This window comes from Halichoerus grypus, chromosome 7, assembly GCF_964656455.1.
Source record: "Halichoerus grypus chromosome 7, mHalGry1.hap1.1, whole genome shotgun sequence".
NCBI classification, from domain to species: domain Eukaryota; kingdom Metazoa; phylum Chordata; class Mammalia; order Carnivora; family Phocidae; genus Halichoerus; species Halichoerus grypus.
The window spans coordinates 110780574-110801447 of NC_135718.1; the positions used below are offsets into that span (position 1 = coordinate 110780574).

Sequence of the window (20874 nt, forward strand, 5' to 3'; positions counted from 1 at the left end):
GAGAGAGAGAGAGGAAGAGTGCACATGCCTGTGCAAGCAGGGGGGAAGGGCAGAGGGAGAGGGAGAGAGAGAATCCCAAGCAGACTCCATACTGAGTGTGGAGCCCAATGCAGGGCTTGATCTCATGACCCCGAGATCATGACCCGAGCCAAAAGCAAGAGTTGGACATACATTCAACCAACTGAGCCACCCAGGTGCTCCCATAGTTTTTATTTTTTATTATTTTTTTAAAGATTTTATTTATTTGTCAGAGAGAGAGAGCGCACAAGCAGGGGGAGCAGCAGGCAGAGGGAGAAGCAGGCTCCCTGCTAAGCAGGGAGCCCGATGCGGGACTCGATCCCAGGACGCTGGGATCATGACCTGAACTAAAGGCAGATGCTTAACCAACTAAGCCACCCAGGCATCCCATCCCCCCATAGTTTGTAACTACAATAGTTTAAATCTATATAATCCTAAATTTTTGCTTACAATTAGGATTATATGTTTATGTTATTTAATTATAATATTTAATATTATACTTAATGACTGTATAAAATTGGTATATAATTATAATTAATTTTTAGGTACTATAATTTATAATTATTAAAAGATCTTCTAAAAATCTTTAAGATATACATTTAGAGTTAGACTGTTAACCAGTCCAATTCCTTTTTCTTTATGTGTTCTACTCTCATGTCAACAAGACTCTGATATTTTCACTATTATTGTCCCAGTATGCCAGGACCTATAATGTATGCAAACTTAAGGCCAGCAAATGTCAACAACCTTGCAGATGTTTGATCAAAGGATGAAGGAAATAATCTGTTCTCGATCAACTATTGAGAAAAATCAGCTAAAGAAGTGGTTTTGAACCTGATGTGAGTAAAAAATATGAATACAAAATCCTTAAGCCTTTAGGTTTTTAGAAGAAAAAAATATCTAGATGTAACTTTAGTTTTAAAAGCAATCCCCACATACATTTAGATACTTATCCAGACCACAGTTCAGGTATAAGGGTGGTGTGGCTCCAGGTCACAGATGACTTAAAAAGTAGGCAGCAACTAATGATGTAATGTATAGTGATTAACATAACAATAAAAAATTTAAAAAAAAAGTAGGCAGCTAATTTACTACTAATAAAGGAAAACTGAAGCACAAATTCATGACATATATCACAGGTTCTAGCCTGAAGTATCTCTTTTCATCATATTCATCAATTTTGATACACTTTTAATTATTCATATTAGGACATTTTGAATTACACTGTTAAATATCATTTCTACGCTCAAGTGCACAATTTTAACTCCCAAGGAAAAAAGAGCTACAAAGATGCCTTTGTCAGTAAATGGAGGTGTGACTATAGAGTTGACTGTGGAACTGGTGTCCTCAATTCTTTGTTGTACTGTTTATAATGGATGCCAGGTACTAGAAATGGCTATACTATTTTTAATTCTTAAAAATTCAAGAACAAAAGGCAAAGGTTAAGTATTAAAATAGCTAAACATCTTAAAAGATTTAGATGGTCTCAAATGTGATGTTTATGATGTGAGAAATACCTCGAATGTAGTCACTGGTGTGGCGGGGAAAGTGCTGCTAAGAGAAAGGATTTTAAAAATCTGGGAATCAGATCCACATCATCTTATACATAATGAGTTTGGCATTTTCTCCCAATACTCTCAGCAATAGGAAATGCTAAACTCAAAAAAGACCTATGTCCCAGACTTTTCCAGGATATGTGATTTTAAAATTGCCCTATTGTTTCCACAAATAAACAATATTGTTTTATTTATTGTTAGAATCAATGACTCAATTTAAAATTTAAAAAGTATGATGAAATAATTATACAAATCACCCCCAAGGAAGAAATCCTCTTAAATAATTTATTTTATTTATTTGACAGAGGGAGAGAGAGACAGCTAGAGAGGGAACACATGCAGGGGTAGTGGGAGAGGGAGAAGCAGGCTCCTGGCTGAGCAGGGAGCCCGATGCGGGGCTCGATCCCAGGACCCTGGGATCATGACCTGAGTCGAAGGCAGACGCTTATCGACTGAGCCACCCAGGCGCCCCAAGAAATCCTCTTAATAAGCACATCAGTATTAAGTCTGATTTTCTAAAAGGCATACATAAACACTACTCTTTCCATAAAATAGGTAACACTATTGAACCTTTAACTCTGTGTCTGGTACTGTTTGGAACACTTCATATACATGAAGCTATTTAGTCTTTAAAGAATATCTATAATTTATCTACTGATGTTATTCCCATTTTACAGATGAAGAACCTGAGACAAAGAGAATTAAATAACTCTTCAAAGCATACAGTTGATAATGGGTAGGACCAACATTTGAACACAGGTAGTTTGACCCCAGTCTGTGTTCTTAATGTAAGATGTTACATACAAAGAGTTAAATAAAGAGCAAACCAGAAATAAAAGTGAATGTATTTTAAAAAGTTGGACTCCATAAGAAATGTGAGACCTGAATATATGTCACATTCTTTCATTTGGAGCATTTAAAAACTTACACACACACACACACACTTGAAAGAACATACAGGAACATGGGCAGAGAAACTGAAGATCAACAGAATACTTTTTCTGGCTCAGCGCTGGTGAGGAAAGCTTGCAAGTTAAGTCACAAAACACAGCAGAGCCTCACCACAGCCCTCAGCTCTCACACCAAGGGTGTACGCTGCCGCCACAGAGGAAACAGAATTATAGCTTTCCTTTCACGAATGGCCGGCTCTCAAACAGAGGTGGCTCTTTCTTCCTGGGGGCCATCGGGGTCTGTGAGCTCCAGGGGGCGGTAGGATATTTTTGGTTGTCATAGTGACTCAGATATTGGGATTTAGTATGTGAGGAGCAGCGATGCTGAACACCCTGCAGTGTTCCACACAATGGAGAAATGACCCATCCCGAAATGCCAACCGCACCCCTAGTGAGAAACAACTCTGTGTTGGAGAAAGTGTGTTATAGGACTCCATGTTTTTATTTAATGAATGAAAGAAAAGGTTTAATCTGTCTTTGACAAACTTCTGTGGCCTTTAAAAATTTAAAACAAATGCCAGTTAAATAGCATTCTGATGGTTTTAGACCTCTATCATGTTTATTTATAGTAAAATTTGTTTATGGTGGAAATATGATAAGCATTTTAAAGTATTTCTCATACCTCATACTTGATTAGGAAGTTATAGAGGGTCTCAACATCTTGATAATTACTGTTAGGGGCCAAAATCCTAAAAAATAAAATAAAAACAAAGGAATGGGAATGAATGATTTAAAAAAATAATAATACCTTGAACTTTTCCTCAAAACATATCCATACTGTGAGATTATTTATCGTACAGTTTAATTCAACAGAAATCAATTTATTAAAATATCTTTGCTTATTTATACTGATACTTACATCACTGCTTAACCAACAACCATAAGCATTCTTATGTGAAATTCACCTTTTGAGTTACAATAATACAGATTTCTCAAAAGGTAGATAGAAATGTGAGGGGCATTTACACTTCATACCTTTTAAGCAGCAGGTAATGCTTGAAGAGTTCCCACAGAAATGATCAAACAATCCCAGTAGACAAGTGATTAAACTACCAGACACATAAAAGAAATCCTAATAAGAGATTTCTGACTAAAGTCAAATAATACTGTTTGAACTATCAGCCTAGCATAGTATGAAAAAGCATGAGTAAACAGAGCACGTCCATCACTGAGAATAACACTGAGTCATAAAAGTAACAATGGAAAGTAACATAAATGACATAAAAATATAAATATATAAATAACAAAAACATAAAAATACAAATGGAAACAAGGAAAAAAATAAAAATAAAGGAAATGGAAGAACATATTTCTCCATCTAGCAGTAGAGTATTAATTCTTATTTTCTTATACTAAGGATTTCTGGGTCTTTTCAGTATGAAGCTTTTTTTTTTTTTTTGCTTTTGAAAAAGAAAAAGAAAAATGGTCTTTTTATTTTGGTATAGTGATGATGAGCCATGCCTGCTGCCTGCCTGGGTTTTCCAGCTGTGTGACCCTGGGTGAGTTCCGTGTAACTTATTTCCCTTTATCTGTTAAATGAGGATGGTAGTAGTGCTTACTTCATATGATTCTTATCAGAATTAAATGAGTTCCTTAAGAAAAGTCTTTAGAACAGTGTCTGACCTACAGTCAGCACTAAATACATTATCAATTATGATAGTAACAATAACTACTATTATCATCTAATAGTTTCAAGGCACAGAATAACTGCACAATGATTTAACTAATGAGAAATCAAGCCACCTCAATTCATTCTTAAAATACAAGTGCCTTTTAATTACAATGTCTCTAGGTCCTCACATCCTTGCCAATGCTTGACACCTTCGGACTTGAGAGTCAATAATTGAGAGTCAATCTCAATAACCTTAATTAGATCTTTAAACTATTTGGCGTTTATTAGACTTGTGGGAAAGCTTTTATAAATAATTTTTCAGGATATAGTCAAATTTTTAAGGGGGCTGTACTCCTTGGGAGGAGACACATACAGAATGCAAAAAATACTAGTTTCATGGAAAAACTTTTTTCACCCAACAAGTAATTTTAAAATACACATAATCTCCCAACCAAAAAAAAAAAAAAAAGGTGGGGGAGGGGAAGGATAATACATTAGAGAGAGTCCATAAATAATTCACTTAAGAAAATGAAAAGAAAGCAATCTAGGCAAATTAAACTAATCTTTCAGAAACTCAATGGAAAAAAACTGGGTGTCCTAATTTTTAAGCAAATGTAAACAAACTATCAGCAATGTGGAATAATTTACATCTATTCATTTTTCTAGTTTTGGATTATTTCCATAAAAGAGGATTAGGAAATTAGATGTAACAAGATGTTTTATATTAAAAGCCTTATAAATTCCAAGCTAATATCACAAAAGAAAGTACTTTTCCAGAGAATAAAATGAACATCTCTCTGTCCTGAAATACTTCACAGAGAAAATTGGTTTGAGGTAAATTAGTCATTTATCTATAGCAACAAGTCATACTTAAGGTGAGAAATAAAGAAAATAATTACATCATTCCAGTTTTCCAATTTTTCCGAAAATTTTAAACTCCCAACCTGGTTTTATTTATTTTTTAATAATTTTACTGAGGTACAGGTTACATACTGTAAATTCACTCCTTTTAACAACACAGTGATTTAATAAGTTTACAGAGCTGTACAACGATTACCACAATCCAGTTTCAGAGCATTTCCTTCACCCAAAACAGATCCCTACTGCCCATTGAGTCACTTTCTGTTCTCACCTCCAATCCCAGCTCCAGGCAACCACTAATCTACTTTGTCTCTATAGTGTTGTCAGTCTGTAAGTTCTTTCCCTCTTATCATCACAAAGCACAGTTGTCACCATAAATAATATCCTACTATAATACAGAGTCCAGTGGATGAGTCAAAATCTAGTGGATAGTGGCTAAACCTCAGAATGGATCTGGTAAGTAAAAAAGCAAGATGCATACTAAAGATGCCCAAGAGCAGAACAAGAGACCCTTTATTCTCTCATTCAACAAATATTTGGGACCTACTATGAGCCAAGCACTGTTCCAGGCCCTTGGATACATCAGTGAACAAAAAGACAAAGATGCATAGTAGACCAAAGCATCATAATTCTAAAGAGCTTGTGAAAGAAAAAAAAATCCTGACCAAGCACAGGAAGATAATGAAGGAAGAAAAATATCTCATTGTTACCCATTTGACAATCTCCTCCCACTTGTCAATTGCTACTTGTAAACAAACCAGTTTACAAGTTATTCCAGTGATGAAACACAGGAATTTTAAGTTTCTAAGGAAGAAGGCATTTGCTCCAAATGTAAAGATCTGATTATTTGACAAAATATCACAAAATTATATTCTAATGAAGAAAGGCATATTGGTATGCCAGCATCATTCACAGATATAGTACTGTTATAATCAGACTAAAACTATACAAGCTATTTTTTAAAACTAGGATATACAGGGCGTCTGGGTGGCTCAGTTGGTTAAGCGACTGCCTTCGGCTCAGGTCATGATCCTGGAGTCCGGGGATCGAGTCCCTGCTGAGCAGGGAGCCTGCTTCTCCCTCTGACCCTCTCCCCTCTCATGCTGTTTCTCTCTCTCTCTCTAATAAATAAATAAATAAAATCTTTAAAATTAAAAAAAAAAAACTAGGATATACATTATAGGATTTGTTATAAAATTTGCTATTCTTAAAGGTTGTTTTGGGGTGCCTGGGTGGCTCAGTCGTTAAGTGTCTGCCTTCGGCTCAGGTCGTGATCCCAGGGTCCTGGGATTGAGTCCCGCATGGGGCTCCCTGCTCCGCGGGAAGCCTGCTTCTCCCTCTCCCACTCCCCCTCCTTGTGTTCCCTCTCTCACTGTGTCTCTCTCTGTCAAATAAATAAATTATTAAAAAAAAAAAAGATTGTTTTGAGGTAAACTGAGCCCCAAATAGACTAGGCCATCTTTATTAAAATACACTCAATTTAGGGTTGAACTTAGACTTCATTATGTCCTATGAGCTCTGAGCTGATGAGAATGGAATTTGGCCTGATACTAAAAAAATTGCCAACTTTCACTAACTAGAAGTACAGTTTGTTGAAAATACACAAAAAACTAGATGGAGAAAAATGGTTTATGGACTTCCATGCCTTAGTAATTCCCCACACAGAAATTCTTGAGAGGTCAGCCTTCTCTATAGCTTTCTCATTTTTTTTTTCTTATACCAATGTGAAAACAAAAGACTCTTATAATGAAAGTCCTAAAATTACCCTCCAATGGCAACTTTTTAAAATAATAGAATGAAAGAATTAGCCCTTAAAGGAAATGAAATACTTTTCAGAAAATGGCCATTTTTAATTTATAAATATATCCACATTTGTCCTTTCGAGAGAAATTTATAATCATCAATAAGTATTTATCTAATGCATACTATTTTCTCAAATGTGTATTATACTAAGAGCTATGGAACTTAAGAGAAAATTAAAAGACATGATTGCCTCTCTTCAAGTTGTTTATAATCTGGAAATTTCACTTTAGAATTCTGGAAGCAGAATTTGGGAATAGACATCTGAAATAGTATTTAATCCTCAGGTATAGATTATTTACAAACCAAGTCTGATCCAAATGCACTTTGGTTTCTTTTAGAACAGCATCAACAATAACATACAATGCCTTGCTGAACACTTACTCAGAGTCTGACACTGCTTTACACACATATTACATACATCGTCTCTCATTCTTTTAACATCACAAATTTAGTTATGTGACCTTGATCAAATTACCTGCTTTTCCACTCCTCACCTGTGAAATGAGGAGAGAGTAGGATTTACCGTGTAAGGTTATTATATGAACTACATAAAATGCATCTAAGATGTTTAGCACAATGCCTGGCACATGTCAAAAAATATTAGCTGCTATGAAAACCAGTTTTCAGATGTAGAAACCAAGGGTCAGAGTTATAAAATACTTGCCCAAGATCACACATAGTGGTGGTAGGTATCTAATCTAAATCTCAACTGGTTTAACTCTGGAGCCCATGCTTTTTCCACTAATAAAAAGGATAACCACCACTATCTTCTTGCCTCTAAATGATTTTACAAAGTCAAATGAAATAAGGTTCTTTTAAAGAATTTTAGAGGCACCTGGGTGGCTCAGTTGGCTGAGCATCTGCCTTCAGCTCAGGTCATGATCTCAGGGTCCTAGGATCGAGTCCCGAGTCAGGCTCCCTGCTCAGTGGGGAGCCTGCTTCTCCTTCTCCCTCTGCCCCTCCCCCCACTCAGGCTCTCTCTCTCTCTCTCTCTCTCTCTCTCTTGCTCTCTCAAATGGATAAAATCTTTAAAAAATAAAATAGTTAAAAAATTCTAAATGTAAGCAAAGAAACTCTTTAATTTGCCTTCCATCAAATGCTTCTGGTGAACTGTTTTGTGTATGTTCAAACACTCCATCTTTGTAGCTGTTACAGCTTTCTCAAAGCCACAGAGGAAGTTAGTAGCAGAACCAACACTCACTAGAAGTCCTGACACTTAACCACATAAGCACTTTGAGTTTTCTTTTTTATCTATGAGCAATTAGCATTAAGTAAGCAACATGTTGATCTGAATCACACAAATTTCATTTCCATCTCATCCTATAACAGTAGATTTCTTTAAGAAAAAAAAAAAAAAGATTATCCACTCAGTTTTTTTTTTTTTAAGGAAGGGGTGGATGGGGCAGAGGGAAAGGAAGAGAGAGAATCCTAAGCAGGCCCCATGCCCATCAAGGAGCCCAAACTTGGGGCTCAATCTCACAACTCTGAGATCATGACCTGAGCTGAAACCAAGAGTCGGATGCTTAACCAACTGAGCCACCCAGGCGCCCCATCCACTCAAACTTTTTTTTTTTTTTAAAGATTTTATTTATTTATTTGACAGAGAGAGAGAGAAAGCAAGAGAGGGAACACAAGCAGGAGGAGGGGGAGAGGGAGAAGCAGGCTTCCCGCTGAGCAGGGATCTCGATGTGGGGCTCAGTCCCAGGACCCTGGGATCATGACCCAAGCCGAAGGCAGATGTTTAATTGACTGAGCCTCCCAGGTGCCTCTCCACTCAAATTTTTTAAAAAGACAAAAATTAATAATCTAAAATTAAAAATCAAACAATGCACTCAAATGGACTAATTTTTAAATTAGAATTTTAAAAATTCAAACAAAGCTTTTCTCCTATTTAGAAAAAATAATGCAACAAACTTAGGAGCGGGAAAAGATGTCTAGAATATTCAAGTTTAATATCTAATTCTAGAAATTCAAAAGAAGGGAGAGCATGTTCTTGGATATTTATAAATCATAACTTACATCCCACAGAACTGAATATATTATGTTCCCTGCTGGCAAGATAGAGTTTTACATTAATATCATATTTAAAATAGTTTTTGAGAGTGAGAAAAAAATTAATATGTTTAAAAAGTAATTATATGGCTTATTTCACTTAGCGTAATGTCTTTCACTTAGCACAACGGTTTATCCATGCTGAAGCATATGTCAGAATTTCCTTCCTTTTTAAGGCTGAATAATATTCCATTGTATGTATTATACCATAATGCCTATCTATTCATTTGTTGATGGACACTTGGGTTGTTTCCATGTTTTATGTATTATGAATAGTGCTGCTATGAACATGGGTATGCAAATATGTCTTTGAGACTCTGTTTTCAATTCTTTTGTGTATATACTTAGAGTAGTCAAAATTATAGACAGTAAAATATTGGCTGTCAGAGGCTAGGGAGGGGGAAATGAGGAGTTAATGGGAATACAGTTTCAATTATAGAGATGGATGAAAGTTATAGAGATGGATAGTGTGTTTTGGCTGTGCACTATGAATGTATTTAATACCACATGAATACACTTTTAAGTACACTTAAAAATGGTAACAATGGTAAATTTTATGGTATATTTTACCACAATAAAAAAATTAGATTAAAAAAAGTAATTATATAAAGTGAAAATGTTTGTTTACAGCAGTATTTGAAAAACTCATTTTATGTTCTCCAAAACTAAGAACTGACTCAAGGTTTAGTTGTTATTATTATGAGCTGCTGTTACACCATTACTGGGGATAATATAATTTATTCCACATCTAACCAGTGCCAGGGACTGAGCAAATGCTACCTCTAATCTCTGCAATTTAATAAAGCAACTATTACAAACTCCATTTTCTAGATCAGGAAACAGATACAAAAAGGTTAACCTATCTTGGTGACAGAGTTAGCAAATGGATGGAAGTAAGATTCAACTTCCTATTATTCTGACCCCCCCCAAGCTCTGCTCTTCTGATTTTAATACAGTGATATACCTGGACAATCAATACTACCAAACTGGATTTTGCTGATGAGAGTTTAAAATGTATTACTGATTAACTGGGTGAAAATTTATCAAATCAACAATGAGGAAACACTCTCTGGGAAAAAAAGTCTTAGATCCTAGGGTACCTGTTTTATTTTTTTGGCCACTTACTATAAGTAAAATTAAAATGATATGTTTTCTATAGTTAATTTGGTGAAATCAGCTATGCAAATGGGAGGTATCCATGAGCCCTAAATTTTGAAAGAACACCATATATAATTAAAACTGGTAAAAAGAAAAAAATTAAACAATTTAAACAAATTAGATAAATTTTATGTTCCTGTTTTCCCTTCAGGGACAAAGAACTTTGCAAGTTGATTATACTAACTAGATATAAGTATTAAATATAGGAACTTTTGAGTAATTTGGCCTAAATTAATAATTAAAATTTGATCTACTGGAAATCTTTATTTCTAAAGCTGGTGGTAGGACAAGAAGAGTTTATAGGTAATTTTAATGACTACATTTGTAATTTAATTATAAAAACAATTCTACAGAAGGAAAATATAATTCCAATAGTTAAAGGAACAGATATGACTTACATCTGTGCTAGATGTATATATACATACCATAAAAATATACTGACAAATACTACAGCTTTCTGTTAATTTTGTAGGAAGGTTACAATACTATATATCCATATACTTTTCACTCATCCTTTTATCTGGGTCATTAGCCTCTACCTCCAGTGTATTTTCTACATTGGCATTTAAGCATAATAATATAATGGTCATAATCTCAGTCTCTCTGGAGTCAGTCTGCGAAGTAAAAGAGCAGTGATTTAAACCTAAGGAAGGTGGCTCCAGTGTCTATGTTCGTACCCAAAATGACTCTAGATATATAGAACCCATACGATGAATACTCATCCTGAGATATGGTTTGCAAATATACAGCTGATAGAACCTTAATGATCATCACATTCTAATCAAAGTCATCAAGATATATCCTTAGGAAACAGGAATGTAATGAAAGCAATGTAAACAACACTGATGTCTGTCCAGTTGTGTTTCAAAATTTTGAGATAACTATCAGAATTGATATAGTCAACAAAAAGTAGTAGTCAGTATAGAACTTGGAAAAAGAGATTAAAGGAAAAGAATTTCCCTGCATAGGGGCACGGCTGACCCCCACCATGGCAGATGAAGCTCTAGAGTAGAAGAGAGAGTACTTTAGCTTGACGCCCACACCCTCAGGAGTCAGGAACAAAACTTGGTAATAATCTAGTTTGCAGTGTAAACTTTCCTCTACAAGTCATCCAGTTTATAAACATTTTGGTTCTGTTACTAATTTCAGTGTAAATAAATAAGTGGGAATTCTGATATATCAGCTTACTTTGTTCTCAATTTGATTACTGTGAGTCTGAGAAGGTTTCAGTAAATTGATAAAATTCCTAACCTTGCAAATTTGGGGATCAAATTCTGTACCCTGTAACTACACGATCATGGCATTAAGATCCAAGTGGCTGGGTAGTTTCTTCCTAATTATTTATTTCAGCACTTATTATCACATGTTAATCTTTATGTGGAATGGGGATATACTAAAAATCAAAAGAGTTGCTGCCCTTAAACAGCTTACCATCTAGTCTCACTTTAAATCAGGTAGTACAAACAAAGTATAAATAAGAGAGAATCTTTAGTGACTAATGTTGGTTGAAGAAGAGAACAAGGTAGCTGAGGTAAAAGGATGGGAAGAAGAATTTTCACTCACTGTATATCCTCTTTTGCCTTTTGAATTATTTTTAAGCAATGTGAAGGTATTCTATATTCTTAAATGATTAAATAAAATTATTTAAAATAGGGAAAAAAGAATTGGTGAAAATAAAATCTGAGGAAATAAATCTGAGGAAATTATTCTGAATATGGCACAGAAGGATGAAAGAGATGGGAAAAAAAAAAGAGTTAAGAGATATGGCTGAGAGAATGAGCAGAGGCAGGAATACAAATTCCAAAATAAGAGAAGGAGAATGGGGGACAGGCAATAATGGAAGACAGAATGAAAGACAATTTCTAGAACCGAAGGTAGGAGTCTTCAGACTGAAGAAAGCATACCACATCTCAAGAAAAATTAAAACACGTTTTCAAGATGGTAGAAGAGTAGGAGACCTTAGTTTTGTCTGGTCCCTGGAATTCAGCTAGATAGCTATGATAGCTGAACACCTGTGAACTCAACCAGAGCTTTAAGAAAAGAATTGCAGCAATTCTACAAATAGAAAAGTGACCACATTCTGCAAGAATGACAAGATGGAAAAACTCACCTCAAAAAAGAGAACAAAAGGCAGTACTGACTGCCAGAGACCTAATCAGTATGGATATAAGTAAGATGTCAGAACTAGAGTTCAGAATAACGATTATAAAGATACTAGCTGGGCTTGCCAAAAGCATAGAAGTCACTAGAGAATCCCTTTCTGAAGAAATAAAAGAACTAAAATCAATCAAGTCGAAATCAAAAAGGCTATTAATGAGATGCAATAAAAAATGGAGGCTCTAACTGCTAGGATAAGAGGCAGAAGAGAGAATTAGTGATACAGAAGACAGAATGATGGAAAATAAAGTAGCTGAGAAAAAGAGAGATAAACAATTACTGGATCACAAGGGGAAAATTCAAGAGATAAGTGATACCATAAAGCGAAACAGTATTAGAATAATTGGGATCCCAGAAGAAGAGGAAAGAGAGAGGGAGGGGCAGAAGGTATATTGGAGCAAATTACAGGGGAGAACTTCCCTAATCTGGGGAAGGAAACAGGCGTTCAAGTCCAGGAGGCACAAAGAACTCGCCCCTACCCAAAATCAATAAAAATAGGTCAACACCTCAACATATAATAGTGAAGCTTGCAAATCTCAGAGACAATGAGAAAATCTGAAAGCAGCTTGGGACAAGAGCTCCTTAACCTACAATGGTGGAAACATTAGACTGGCAGCAGACCTAACCACAGAGACCTGGCAGGCCAGAAAGGACTGGCATGATATATTCAGGGTGCTAAATGAGAAAAATATGCAAGAATACTTTATCCAGCAAGGCTGTCATTCAAAATAGAAGGCGAGATAAAAAGCTTCCAGAACAAACAGAAACTAAAAGAATTTGTGATAACTTAACCAGCCCTGCAAGAAATATTAAAGGGAATCCTTTAAAGAAGAGAGAGCCCCAAAGTAACATAGACCAGAAAGGAACAGAGACAATATATAGAAACAGGGACTTTACAGGTAACACAATGGCCCTAAACGCATATCTTTCAATAGTTAACTCTGAATGTAAATAGGCTAAATGCCCCAATCAAAAGACACAAGGCATCAGATTGGATAAAAAAACAAGACCCATCGATATGCTGTCTGCAAGAGACTCATTTTAGGCCCAAAGACACCTCCAGATGGAAAGTGAGTGGGTGGAAAACCATTTATCATGTTAACGGACATCAAAAGAAACCTGGGGTGGCAATCCTTATATCAGACAAATTAAATTTTAAACCAAAGACTATAATAAGAGATGAGGAAGGACATTATATCATAATTAAAGGGTCTATCCAACAAGAAGATCTAACAATTATAAATATTTATGCCCCTAACATGGGAGCAGCCAATTATATAAAAGCCAATTAATAACAAAATTAAAGAAGCACATTGGTAATAATAACAGTAGGGGACTTTAACACCCCACCTCACTGCAATGGACAGATCATCTAAGAGGAAGATCAACAAGGAAATAAGGGCTTTGAATGACACACTGGACCAGATGGACTTAACAGATACATTCAGAACATTCCCTCCTAAAGCAACAGAATACACATTCTTCTCGAGTGTACATGGAACATTCTCCAGAATAGATCACATCCTAGGTGACAAATCAGGTCTCAAACAATACCAAAAGACTGGGATCATTCCCTGCATATTTTCAGACCACAATGCTTTGAAACTGGAACTCAATCACAAGAGGAAATTTGGAAAGAACTCAAATACATCGAGGCTAAGAGCATCCTATTAAAGAATGAATGGGTCAACCAGGAAATTAAAGATGAATTTAAAAACTCAAGGAAACAAATGAAAATGAAAACACAACTGTTCAAAACCTTTGGGATGCAGCAAAGGCAGTCCTAAGAGGGAAGTATATAGCAATACAAGCCTTTCTCAAGAAAGAAGAAAGGTCTCAAATACACAACATAACCTTATACCTAAAGGAGATAGAGAAGAATAGCAAATAAAACCTAAACCCAGAAGGAGAAGAGAATTAATAAAGATTAGAGCAGAAATCAATGAAATAGAAACCAAAAGAACAGTAGAACAACGAAGCTAGGACCTGGTTCTTTGAAAGAATTAATAAGATTGATAACCCCTTAGCCAGACTTATCCAAAAGATAAGACAAAGGATAAGTAAATAAAATCATGAATGAAAGAGGAGAGATCACAACCAAATAAATAAAATAATAAATAAATTTATAAATTATAAATAAATTGTGAATGAAAGAGGAGAGATCACAACCAACACCAAAGAAATACAAACAATTATAAGAACATATTATGAGCAACTATATGCTAACAAATTAGGCAATCTGGAAGAAATGGATGCATTCCTAGACACATATAAACTACCAAACTGAAACAGGAAGAAACAGAAAACCTGAACAGACCCATAACCAGCAAGGAAATTGAAGTAGTAATCAAAAATCTCCCAACAAACAAGAGTCCAGGGCCGGATGGCTTCCCAGGGGAATTCTATCAAACATTTAAAGAAGAATACCTATTCATCTGAAACTGTTTCAAAAAATCTAAATGGAAGGAAAACTTCCAAACTCTTTTTATGAGGCCAGCATTACCTTGATCCCAAAACCAGATAAAGACCCCACCAAAAAGGAGAATTACAGACCAATATCCCTGATGAACATGGATGCAAAAATTCTCATCAAGATACTAGCCATAAGAATCCAACAGTACATTAAAAGGATTATTCACCATGACCATTCCTGGGCTGCAAGGTGGTTTAACATCTGCAAATCAATTAATGTGACACACTACAAAATAAAAGAAAGGACAAGAACTATAAGATCCTCTCAATAGATGCAGAAAAAACATCTGACAAAGTACAGCATCGTTTCTTGATTAAAACTCTTCACAGTGTAGGGATAGAGGGAACATACCTCAGTATCATAAAAGCCATCTAAGAAACACCCACAGAGAATATCATTCTCAATGGGGAAAAACTGAGAGCTATTCCCCTAAGGTCAGGAATGTGGCAGGGATGTCCACTATCACCACTGCTGTTTAACATAGTATTAGAAGTCCTAGCCACAGCAATCAGACAACAAAAAGAAATCAGCAAAGAAGTCAAACTCTTAGTCTTCACAGATGACATGATACTCTATGTGGAAAACCCAAAAGACTCCACCCCAAAATTTCTAGAACTCAAACAGGAATTCAGCAAAGTAGCAGGATATAACATCAATGCACAGAGTCAGTAGTACTTCTACACACTAACAATGAGACAGAAGAAAGAAATCCAGGAACTGATCCCACTTACAACTGCACCCAAAACCATAAGATACCTAGGAATAAACCTAACCAAAGATGTAAAGGATCTGTACTCAGAAAACTATAGAACACTCATGAAAGAAACTGAGGAAGACATAAAGAAATAGAAAAAATGTTCCATGTTTATGGATTGGAAGAACAAATATGGTTAAAATGTCTATGCTACCTACGGCAATCTATACATTCAGTGCAATCTCTATCAAAATACCATCAACTTTTTTCACAGAACTGGAATAATCCTAAAATTTGTATGGAAACAGAAAAGACCCCGAATAGACAGAGGATTGCTGAAAAAGAAAACCAAAGCTGGCCTCAACAATTCTGGACTTCCAGCTCTATTACAAAGCTGTAATCATCAAGACAGTATGGTATTGACACAAAAACAGACACATAGATCAATGGAACAGAATAGAGAGCCCAGAAATGGACCCTCAACTCTATGGTCAACTGATCTTTAACAAAGCAAGAAAGAATATCCAATGGAAAAAAGACAGTCTCTTCAACAAATGGTGTTGGGAAAATTGGACAGCCACATGCAGAAGAATGAAACTGGACCATTTCCTTACACCATACACAAAAATAGACTCAAAATGGATGAAAGACCTAAATGTGAGACAGGAATCCATCAAAATCCTAAAGGAGAACATAGGCAGCAACCTCTTTGACCTTGGCTGCAGCAACTTCTTGCTAAACACATCTCCAAAGGTAAGGGAAACAAGGGCAAAAATAAACTATTGGGACTTCATCAAGATAAAAAGCTTTTTATTTTATTTATTTTTTATTTTTTTATTTTTTTTTTAAAGATTTTATTTATTTGACAGAGAGAGACACAGCGAGAGAGGGAACACAAGCAGGGGGAGTGGGAGAGGGAGAAGCAGGCTTCCCACCGAGCGGGGAGCCCGATGCGGGGCTCGAACCCAGGACCCTGGGATCATGACCTGAGCCGAAGGCAGACGCTTAACGACTGAGCCACCCAGGCGCCCCAAGATAAAAAGCTTTTGCACAGCAAAGGAAACAGTTGACAAAACCAAATGTCTTATCAGATAAAAGGCTAGTATCCAAAATCCATAAAGAACTTATAAAACTCAACACGCAAAAAACAAATAATCCAGTTAAAAAATGGGCAGAAGACAAAAATAGACATTTTTCCAAAGAAGACATAGAGATGGACAACAGACACATGAAAAAATGATCATCACTTGGCATCAGGGAAATACAAATCAAAACCCCAATAAGATATCACCTTGCACCAGTCAGAATGGCTAAAATTAACAAGCCAGGACACGACAGATGTTGGCGAGGACGCGGAGAAGAGCGAACCCTCTTACACTGTTGGTGGGAATACAAGCTGGTACAGCCACTTTGGAAAACAAGTATGGAGGTTCCTCAAAAAGTTGAAAATAGAGCTACCCAGCAATTGCACTAGGAGGTATCTACCCAAAGATACAGATAGAATCTACACTCAGCTAAGTATCAATTAAGAATGAACGCAAAACAACACTGTGAGTCAGAAGGTGAACATTTACCATGACTAGATCTTTGCTAAAAGAACGACTCAAAAATTTGCTTCATTAAATAGGAAACTGAACCTAAAAGAAAGAGTAGGATCAAGGAAGCAAAGAAAGTTCCAAACACCTAGTAAGTATGATGGGGCTAAAAACAAAAACTACTTTATATAATAACAATAGTCTGGGGAGTGGTTTAAAACAATGTGAAACTATAATGTTAGAAAATAAGGATAAGGAAGACAAGAGGAGGGAGATCAGAATTTAAGTGTTTTTAACATTCTTGTTTTACTCGGCATCTGAATAATCCTGATTATTTTTATAGGGGGGAGGAACAGAGAGAGAGGGAGAGAGAGAATCCCAAGCAGGCTCCATGCCCAGGGCGAGCCTGAGGCAGGGCTCGATCTCACGACCATGACCTGAGCTGAAATCAAGAGTCAGATGCTTAACGATTGAGCGAGCCACCGAGGTGCCCCAATCCTGATATTTTAGACTTTATAAATCAAGTATGCATTTATTAGTTTAAGGGTAACAATATAAAATAGAAATAAAACATGCAACTTCCCAATGAATAGTGGAATAAAAGGACTGGAAAAACTAATATTACACCTTGTTCAATCCAATAAAAGACAAGCAAGAACAAAGGAAAGTGTGACAAATACAAAAGGTAAAGTGAGAGTGTGCAGCCCCACATTGGTGCACTTCAGGCTGGCCCTTACTATGGAACCACCCACAAAGATCTTTAAAGGAATTTTAGTAGCTGAACTTGTAGATGTTTGGGGAACACAGTTTTTGTTTAATAAGATGAACACAAGCCAAGATTTTAGTTCATCCATTTGTGGGCGCCTGGGTGGCTCAGTCGGTTAAGCGTCTGCCTTCGGCTCAGGTTGTGATCCCAGGGTTCTGGAATCAAGTCCCACATCGGGTTTCTTGCTCAGCAGGGAGGCTGCTTCTCCCCCTGCCTCTGCCTGCCACTCCCCCTGCTTGTGCTCTCTCTCTCTCAAATAAAAAAATAAAATCTTTAAAAATAAAATAAAATATCCATTTGCATAACACTCGGAAAGGTTTTTTGTTGTTGTTCTAGTTCATTCATTCTGTGGGTTTATGTCTGCTACTCCAATGAGTAAGCACTTCTGTGCTGCTTTCTTATAGTTTCTGTAACAATTGTTTATCCTTAAAGATATCAACATTTGCAAATGTAGGGTGGTATTTCTGGATTAATAAACCTGTCTGAAACTTAAAAAATAAAAAGATGGTAGAAATAAGTCCAAATATACCAGTAATAATATTTATGTAAATAGATTTTACTTATTATCAATCAAAAAACAAGTGTAGCTTTATGTCATGTAAAAAAAATTAAGGAGGACTGGGTAACTGGGGGATGGACATTAAGGAGGGCATGTGTGGTAATAAGCATGGGGTGTTAAAACGCAACTGATGAATCACTGAACTCTACTCTCAAAACTAATAATATATGTTAACTAAATTGAATTTAAATAAAATTTTTTTTAAAAATTAAAGGAATAATGACCCAGAATGGTTGGAAATAAACAGAAAATACTAGCAAAAAAGAAAATAGAGAGCTGGTCTGGCAGTATTAACATATGACAAAATAAACTTGAAGGGAAAAATTAGACCAAAAGAAAACCAATTCGCCAGGAAGATATACCATAACCTCACAATATAGAAAGCAAATGCTGACAGCATTACCATAATTGAAAAGCTCACAATTACAGTTGGAAATTTTAACAAAAATCACAGAACTGCTCAGACAAAAATCAGTAACCATATACTAATATGAACAACATACAATGAACAAATTTGAGCTAATGGATGCAAAGAGAATCCTGTACCTTAAGAAATAGAGGAAGAAAACAGAAAGGAGTCAGGTGACACTAGTTTAAATGATGAGCTCAGTTTTAGACATTTAGAGTGGGAGTGGAAAGCTCACAACTGAACCAAGGGGAGAGTATGATTGAAATAATGTTCATGAAGGGATTGGGAGTAGATGTGATCACAAAAGAAGAGCACATACAGAGGGGAGGGTGGTGGTGACAGGATCTAGTGGTGAGTCTAGGAAACATGTTGCCAAAGCACAGAGTGTATCAAAAGTTGCTAAAGTTAACAACCAAATTTATCAGTAGGCTAGAACTGTAAGTATTATTCAATATTTACCTTTAATAGGTTTGGCAGGAAAACATGGTTTAAAGATGAAAACAATAATAGCATTACTGTCAAACCTTTTGCTGAGACCTCAGAAAGACCTAAGGTGCCCTGGAGAATTTTTCAGATAGACAAAAGGCCCTTTGAGGGTCTTAAGAGTGTGCCTCACAAATTCTGTTATACAGCAGGACTTCCAAAAATATTAAGGACATTGCCCTAAAGCAGCTTCATGGGGAGCCCAAGGTAGGGTTTAAGTGCAAGTGTTTATTTCAAAAGAAACTGTGGTTATGACTTTTGTCTAATGGAGTGAACCCCAGGAAGATTCACAGAAAACAGTTTTTTAGAGGATTGTTCTAGTAGAAGTACCACTACTTGGACTAAATGGGCTAGAGTCAATACAAAATGAAAAGAGGTTTTGGACTCCCCTACCTTTAACGAACAGGAGAGAGGCTGAGAAGGCTCCTCAGTTGCATCTTACTTTTCTTATGTTAAAAATTCAGAGGTCAAAACCAAGAGCCCAGAGAAGAGAGTCAAGAGCAGCTGTAAATAATTTGCAGGCAGCAGGACTGAGCCCTAATGAAGGAAGTGGCAGCACATACATAGCTGGATTTTAGAACTGCTAGGAATTCTGTGTGCCTCTTCTCCACCCCCTCATTTTGAATGTGAAGGTATATAACATGTATCCTTGCCTGTTTTGACATTATATGTCGGGAGATGGGGGCAGCTAACTTGTCTCTTTAGTTCACAGTACAGATAGAGAGGAATGGTACCCAAGGAGTCACACCAAAGAAGCCTTGCTTCAACCATACGTGGACCTGATTTAAATGATAAGATCCTAGATTTTAAGCTAATGTCATAATGGGATAAAACATGGTGGTCTTGAGAAGAGGAATGAGTATATTTGGCTAGTAGAAGGGATGTGAACCATTGTGTTCTAAGATCTCTCATCCACATGTTTTTCTTACAATGTAATATTGACATTCCTCCTTCTATCAACAGATAGCATCTATGTTCCCTTCCCCTGGATCTAGGCAGGTCTGTGACTACAGGGAAAATGACACTATAGGATTTCTGAGGCAATGTCATTAAAGGCAATAGAGTTTTCACCTGATTATTTTTGGACACTCTTGGAAACCAGCCTGTGAGGAAGTTGAAGCTACATGGAGACGCTACATGCTGGTGTTCTAGTCAACACCCTGTATCAGCCAGCCTTTGAGATGACACCAGACACCATCTGACTGCAACTGTACAAGAGACCCCAAGTGAGAACTGCCCAGCTGAGTCTAGTCAACCCCCAGAACCATCAGAGAAAATAAGTGATTGCCACTGTTTCAAGCCAATAAGTTTTGAGATGATTTGTCATGTACCAGAACATGAGGAGTGAGGTAGAGGAAATTAACCATCAAGTAGATAAACTGTAAAGCATGCAATTTCTTTTTCAGCTAATCTTTTGATTGGTTCAGCACAAAGAATTGTTAAACTGTTTTTGTCTTTCTTTGTTTAGTCATATACTCATCAGCTTTTTAGTGAAGGTTCCCTCGATAAAGTCCTACTGTATCTTAGTCGAACTAAGAATATTTTTCATATCTCAGCATGTAGAGAAGAGAGATCAGTGTCTCTGTTGGTGGTAGACAGATAGGGCAGTGGCAGCAGGAACCAATCACCCCAGAGCCCAGATAAGACACAGAGCTGAGGCGGTGCGTAGAAATCTATAAGGAATAGGTGTATAAACAATGGTCCCTTCCCATGAGTCATTATCATAGAAGTATCTAAGTTCAAGAACTGGCAATACATTTCTGAACATGGAATTCTATTTAAAATGAC

The 20874-nt window shown here is 36.3% G+C and overlaps 1 protein-coding gene and 1 long non-coding RNA gene across 8 annotated transcripts in view; one reads left to right on the forward strand and one right to left on the reverse strand.

Moving 5' to 3' along the window:
* The window catches only part of SWT1 (SWT1 RNA endoribonuclease homolog), a 100316-nt gene that overhangs the window by 14808 nt on the left and 64634 nt on the right, over positions 1–20874 (reverse strand). For 3 of the 7 annotated variants that reach the window (XM_078078050.1, XM_078078048.1, XM_078078049.1), the window contains exon 17: positions 3147–3213. The exons of 3 other annotated variants lie outside the window; for them this stretch is intronic. In XM_078078050.1, coding sequence (XP_077934176.1) covers positions 3147–3213 — 67 coding nt within the window. Of the gene's footprint in view, positions 1–3143; positions 3214–20874 lie in introns of those variants that run through there. One more of the 7 variants, XR_013449861.1, reaches the window with a different exon arrangement.
* On the forward strand, positions 685–20420 carry LOC118526737 (uncharacterized). Its single transcript, XR_004912758.2, has 3 exons — positions 685–857; positions 3970–4023; positions 20050–20420. It is a non-coding gene; the product is annotated as an uncharacterized LOC118526737 (long non-coding RNA).